The sequence below is a fragment of the Phodopus roborovskii genome, unplaced genomic scaffold (genome assembly GCF_943737965.1).
Source record: "Phodopus roborovskii unplaced genomic scaffold, PHOROB, whole genome shotgun sequence".
Lineage (NCBI taxonomy): Eukaryota > Metazoa > Chordata > Mammalia > Rodentia > Cricetidae > Phodopus > Phodopus roborovskii.
In genome coordinates, this window is record NW_026126541.1 from 28,835,178 (window position 1) to 28,842,256 (window position 7,079).

Below are 7,079 nucleotides of genomic sequence, written 5' to 3' on the forward strand. Positions count from 1 at the left end.
AATCAATAACAAGAGTGACATAACTCAATAAATGCTTCAAAATAAAAAGTATACGATTTCAAATAACAGCCTAATTGTGTATTTCAAAGACCAGGAAAAGCAAAGGCAGGGAAAATCGAAAATAACAAAGACCAAAGGCTACATACAGAGTAAATCACTTGAAAAGATAAATAGTGAAGAGTTGGTGTTTGAAGATAGACACACTTGAGAAACTTTTAGTTAGAATAACTTAGTCAGAGAATAAAGGACATGCAGCTAATTAAAGTTACAAACAAAGAAGGAGGCATTAAACCAGTATGCGATGACCGCCAAGGATCCTTATTGACCTGTGAACACCCATGCACCAACAACCTCAAAACCTCAGAACATGGCTCCAGGGGCAGCTGTCCATCTGTCTGCTGCCCGGGAGCATGCCTGTCAGGATCCAGCAACAATGCTGCCTGTTCTCACACAGCTGAGACAGGGTATAGTCTATTGCTGGATTTTAGAATCAAGTTAATTGTGTACTCTTTTTTAAAAATGCAAAGTCTCATTGCTGTGAAAATAGAACTCTCTGTGGGATTTAGAATAATGCAGGTGGCCATAGAAATACACAGCAATGCCAACTAGTGTCTATCAGATCAACCCACCGGACAAACGGTTCCCTGCTTGGGGTCCACACTTGGCAAAGCCATGGGGTTACTGACTGTCATGGACTGGTTGTTTTCCATCTGTAACTTTCTTGTGTGTCACTCTATGCCTCCCAAATAAGAAGAGCTGTTGGGTCTTTGCCACAGCCCTTTGGTGGTGTGTTTTACATTCTTGGGCACACAAATAGCTGTGGATGGTCAGGAAGATGATTTGTGCTGTACAACTTTAATAAATAGAAACAATACTAAGTTATTTTCCATTACTCAGACTGACATAGAATTCTCAGTTGCAAAAACAGCCTTTTATATAGACAGCTAATTTTTGACTGCGGAACGAACTCTAATCAGTCTGCTTGCCCCTAGAGACAAATAGACAGTGTAATTTTCCCAGGTGTTTTTGTTTGTTTGTTTGTTGGCATTTGTTGTTGTTGTTTTGTTTTTTGATGAAGCAATTTTGTATGGAGTAAGATTTTTCTGCCAGCCCGTCTGGTCCCACTGCTATGCCAGCCCCAATTAACACACAGAGATGCTGTATTTGATATAATGCTGTTGGCCAGATATTTGTTTCTTATCGGCTAGCTCTGTCTTAATTATTAACCCATTTCTATTCTTCTAAATATTTCCACGTGGTCTCATCTTGCCAGGGAGAGGGGCCGGCATCTGGTCTCCCCAATCTCTCCATGCTGACTCCTCCTTACTACTTCCTGGAATCCTCCTTGTCAACTAGTGCAAGCTATCTTGCTTTCCTATTTTCCAACAGTGCTTTATTCATTAACCAGTATGAGAAACATATTTACATACTGACATCTCCCACAACTTATTAAACATAACTTCACTTACTGCTTGCACTCCATACTACTCAATGTGCAGCCAATTGTTTACTGTCTGGGAACCCTCACAAACTTAGAGCTACATGCTTGCCCAGGTGTTACTCAGTGGCCTGTCAGTGTGACATTCCTAGCCTAAGAGAAACTATGTGACATCCCTAGCCTAAGAGCAGCTATGGGACATCCCCAGCCTAAGACACACTACATGACTTGCCTAGCCTAAGAGAAAGTATGTGACATCCCTAACCTAAGAAAAACTAAGTGACATTCCCAGCCTAAGAGAAGCTATGGGACATCCCCAGCCTAAGGCAAACTACATGACTTCCTTTGTGTTAGAATAACAGGTCATGGGTTGGGCCCTAAAAATGTAACTTGAAATTCTCTAGAGTTTGGCTATGGAGAAGAACTGAGAGTAGGAACTTGGTAGAGCTGTGAGAAGAGTTTGTGTAGAAATAACTAGGAATCTAAGAAAAGATACGTAGCAGTGTGGAGACAGTGAGATTTTCAGAGAAATTTTATGATGAAGGAAAAGAGACATTTACCATCAGGAAATCATGTACTTGCTTATTTTTTTCTTAGGTGACCAGCAACCCTAAGATAAGAATTTTTCCCAAGCCCTCACTACTCTGAGGTTTTCACTTGCTACCCTGGCTAGCCTCCCATGCACCATATGACTTGGTGCTATATGAAAATAAAACTTGCTGTGGAGTTTGGAATGATGCTGTCAGAAGCTAGGTTTTCTTGTACCAGTATTTTCATATGCTAAACATTCCTCACATGAGTTTAATACAAAAAATAGTTTGAACTTTCTGAGAAAAACCAAAACATACTAATGCCTTTTGAAGGCATTAGTCTGGCTACATGCCACGAGCAAAAGAACTATATAAAGTGTTACAAATTTTTATTACTATTTATTATTATTATTATCGATTTTTAGGGGTCTTAACTAAAATGACCTCTAGTTGGAGTCAGGAATGTTCACCTAATTTCCAGGCTTGTTTGGTAAAAACGTGGTAGATTTGGGGTCTTTATTCTCATAGACCCCCAGGCTGAGGCACCACAAACTGAGGTTATTATTTTATTTCAATTACATGTCTGTTACAAAATATTATAGTTGCATGACTGAGAACAATGTAAAAAATATGAAAAAGCCTTATATGCTAAGTATAATGTCTAATAAATCAATTTCATTTAAAAACAAATGAAAGGGTACAAGAAAATGGACACGTTTCAAGAAAATGGATCATTTCTAGACATAGATCACTTACCAAAATTGAACTGTTAGGACATAGAAAACCAGATTAGACTAACAGGAGTAATAAGACTGTGTAATCAAGAAGTCACCCAACAGAGAAATAGCTTGCTCCACATGGCTCTGCATTGGTATCCTACCAAATTTGTGAGAGAAGCATCACTTCTTCTCAACCTATTCTAAAGGTGAAATTCATTCTGCCAGGTCAGCATTGCCCTTTGCCAAAAAGGAGACAAGACCCAAGAAATAGAACTACAGACCAATGTCATTGATGAACAGAGATACAACAACACTCAACAAAATATCAAAACAACAGAAAGATTGTTCATTGTCTCCAAGGTGACCAAGGTGGATGCATCTTAGAGACAGATGTAAGGATTGTTCACCATATGCAAATCAACAAATGCAATACAAAAATTATCTCAACAGAAGCAGCAGAAACACCGAATAAAATTCACCATTGCTTCATGATTTAATACTTATAGGAGGTTCATCCCTAACATAATCAAGTGTATATACCAAGCTCCAGCCTGCATCCTATTGGATACAGAGAAGCTGAAAGCATTTCCTCTGATCTTTAAAACAAGACAAGGACATCGACTTTCACCGTTCTGGTTCAATATAGTCCTAAAGAGTTTAGGATGAAGGATAAGTCAATAAAGTGCAGAGAAGACTAAGAGGGAAGGAAGAGGTCAAATGTCAAATATCAAATGATGCAGATTTGGTATATGTCCACTCTAGTGTCTAAAACCAACATACAAAACAAACAAACAAGCAAACAAAAACTGAACAGCATTTTGAAACAGCAAAAAAGGAATTTGGTGGAAATAAATCATGAAATCAACCCTGTTCACATCAGCAAAACAAAACAAAACAAGTTCCAATGTTTTCTACCATGTTTCAGGTAAAAAAAAAAAAAAAAAAAAAAAAAGTCATTAGTTTCTCTCTCGTCAACAGTTTAACTTGCTCCTGCCATATTTTCTCCAGACTGACATACCAGACACCGGGGTTGGAAGGTAGCAGCGCCCATGGTCGCGCTGGCAAACCTTTGTTTATGAGAAGGTGGTCTTGACTTTACTGCTGATGTGAGTTAGTGCAGTGGGCATGACTTATTCTGTAATCAAGAAATGGCTTAAATCCAGAGTAATTTTGGCATACAAAGTAATTTGAGGGCAAGAGCAGAGGGAGAAAAATGCTGTGAAAGGGACAAGGTCAGGAGGGTGATGTGCTGAAGGAAAAGTGGGAAAGGTGATCAAGATCCAAGAAGTAGATACCTGTGGGTGGGCGGGAAGGGGGTGGAGCTGGAAGATTACATCCAGGCTCCAAGAGAGCCCAAGGGATATAAAAGCCAGGGTTTGAGCACTAGGAAAGCAGCCTAACACAGTCCCTCCAAGGCTGAGCCTCCCAGAAGCTGCCCCACTAAGATGTCCTGCAGATTCGTGCTCCAGCTCCTGGGGTTCTGGCTGCTGCTAAGCCAGCCTTGCAGGGCGCGGGTCTCCAAGGAGTGGTTGGACCAAGTCATCAAGGTGTGCGGTCGTGAATATGTCCGTGCGATTTTCGAAATCTGTGCAGCCTCGGTGGGGCTGGAAGAGTCAGCTCCTCGACATAAGCGAATGACAGGTGAGCGCCCTCTGCCCTCTTCCCTACCTTCTAGGGCTTCCCACCCTCTGCCCACAGATTGGAAAATCACAAACCAGTCCTCTGTGGTTTGTGATCCCCAGCCTCAGGTTGGGTCTTTGTAACTTGCTTGGGTTTCAGAGTTCCAGTGAGAACCCATCAGAGGCAGAAGGGCGGGCAGCCCAGCCCCTGCCAGCAACTTTGTGCAAGGGTGGTGCTTGATCCTGTCAGGAACCAAAATCTGGACTGTGGAGCATGCCTGGGAAAACTCCAGCTCCCCGTTTTTGACACATGTCGCTAAGCAAGCCTTGTCCTGCATCTTTTCGAATTGGGTCTTGCAGTTCAATTCAACGGGCAGGGAAGTGCAGGAGAAACTCTGGAGAAAAGTGAAGAGGACCTGCAAGAAGGAGGCTTTCAGACTATCATGGCCGTAAACTCACTGGTTAAACTCGGAGATGAAAAAGCGTGTACCTGTGTGAATTCTGGTAGATTAAAATGGATGGGCCAACATAATTTTAAATAATGAATATCATTAACCTATCGGCACATAAGCCTGTAAGTTAACTCTGACCCAAACTATAACTGGCCTTTGCTTGCTTACTCTAACATATAGAGAGGTGTCATCAGATTTGCTTGGCCTCCAAGAAACTTATCTGAACAAATTTCAGAGCAAGGAGGGATCAATAAAGTAAGTTAAAGTCAGAGCGTCTCTCTGCAAAAAAAGAAGAAAGCTTCTGATATACATATACAGAATGTCACCTGCCATACCTGGTTTAGACAGGGAATGAATCAGGCGCAGAGAGAAGAGAAAGAGGGGGCAGTCCTATTGCTTTCCCTCTGCCAAATTCCAGATGCTGAAGTATATGGTTGAGTGAATGAACAACAGGTTTCTCAGCAAGAAGTTTTGTCCCAGGGCATCTTTGTATAGGTGAAGGGTTTGGCTTTGTCTACAGGGTAAGCCTCCACAGCTAACCAGGCATCTCCCCTCCACATTCAATTGTACTTTTAGATTGTTTGGTTTTATTATTTCAATAGGAATGACTTACTCCTAAGCTGAAGAGCAGCAGCAAGAACAGAGCCATTGTATTAAAACTTAAGCGTATCCAACATTTCCAGATTCTTGGTTTGCTAAAACTCAGAGAGAGTTTCGAGACAGCAATGGGCAAATAGGGCACTTAATGCTGTGACACACCATGGGAGACACTGATCTCTTTGGAAAGCATGTAGATGAGTGGGGTTTTGTTTCGTTCTCTTTTGCTTTGTTTTGAGACAAGGTCTCTCTCCATAGTCCTGGCTGTCTTGAAACTCACTCCATAGACCTTCCTGGCCTTGACTTGCTTCTACTGAGATCTACCTGCCTCTCCCCCTACCCCCAAGTTCTGGGATTGGAAGTGTGTGGCACCATACTTGACTTGAAAACTAGTGTCTTCAATGGCCAACATAAATTCAGAAAAATATGAGTTCAATATCAAAAGGTGAAATTTGCTGTGATAAAAAGCAAGGGGGAAGTGTTTAAGAAAGATGTATGAAGGCTATTTGGAAGAAGCAGAACCTTGGTAAGATCGGAACACTCTGAACCGTCCTACAAGCAAAACCATTTAGATATTAAATACTTGCTGATTCTGTTTCAGGGTTTGATTGTATCCTGGCAAAACAAAATTTTTTCTATTCAAACATCTTTAGTTTTGGGAATGTTGCTTGACATGGCCATTGTCTCTCCCCACCCTCTTTCTATTGACAGACACCGTACCCTCCCTCATCAAGGAAGATGCAGAACCTTTTGACATGATGCCTAAACGCCTTCCAGATTTGACACCGGAGCCCAAGGCAGCAGTGTCTGATGGGCATCCATCTTTACCAGAGCAGCAAGAATATGTGCCTGTAGTGAGCGATTCAGTTGGTACCCAAGGGGAAGATAGCAATCCACCAGAACTTGAATCCTTGCACTTGGACACTCATTCATGGAAAAAGCGGTATGCCGGTGTACACATGAGCCATCAGTGCTGCTACCGCGGTTGTTCAAGAAGATCTCTTATTCCGTACTGCTGATATGGAGCTAACGGCGTTCACAGGCGTCCTTTCCACCTGCTTGATGCCTCTGCCTGTTTCCTTTGATCATTTATAAGAATCTGAGAAGTGGTTGTTCACATTTGGATTTGTCATTTGATGTGAAATAAACTTTCTTTGCATTATTGTAGTTCTGTTAATAATACTTTTATGCCAAAGTCACTTTGCCTTTTTGAATAATGTTCATTTAAAATGGCTACAAAATCTTACCACTTAACCATACATAATAGTTCAGCTTAATACAATACCGTCTTAGGAAATCTTACGCCCCCTTCTGGCCTCTGCAGGCACCACACTACATGGAGGCACAATAGCCATACACATAAAATTAAAAAGTAATAGTAAAATAAAATGCATTTAAATATGCATTTATTTAACATAATTTAATAAACCCATTCAACTATGCTAATGATCAATAGTTCTTAAATATGTTTTTACACAACAGATACTCCTTATGTCCAATTTAGGAGGCACAAGGTAATAGATAGGAACAAAAGATGACTCCATTCACGGATGAGCTTTTTAAAAAGGATTTTAAACTCTAAACAGTATAATAATAAACCAAAATGATGTCAGAATCAGGGAAGCAGTACAAAATAACTTATACATTCTCATTTATTCACTTATTCATTAATTTATCAAATACTATGAACATACTAGTACTAATTCATCGTTCGTTGATAATAC

General features: G+C 40.7%; 1 protein-coding gene across 1 annotated transcript; it reads left to right on the forward strand.

Annotated features, from left to right (window-relative positions):
• Positions 1 to 4,055: 4,055 nt before the first annotated feature.
• Positions 4,056 to 6,374, forward strand: LOC127233479 (prorelaxin-like). The gene is made up of 2 exons (XM_051199967.1): positions 4,056 to 4,328; positions 6,067 to 6,374. The coding sequence occupies exons 1-2, from the start codon at positions 4,133 to 4,135 to the stop codon at positions 6,372 to 6,374; spliced, it is 504 nt and encodes a 167-aa protein (XP_051055924.1). The 5' UTR covers positions 4,056 to 4,132.
• The last annotated feature ends 705 nt before the right edge of the window (positions 6,375 to 7,079 follow it).

What these genes read in the sequence shown, in the direction of transcription:
- LOC127233479 (XM_051199967.1), top strand. Translation starts at nt 4,133, where the DNA reads ATGTCCTGCAGATTCGTGCTCCAGCTCCTGGGGTTCTGGCTGCTGCTA. An exon ending in TCGACATAAGCGAATGACAG is followed by an intron (nt 4,329 to 6,066) that starts GTGAGCGCCCTC and finishes TTCTATTGACAG; the next exon opens with ACACCGTACCCTCCCTCATC.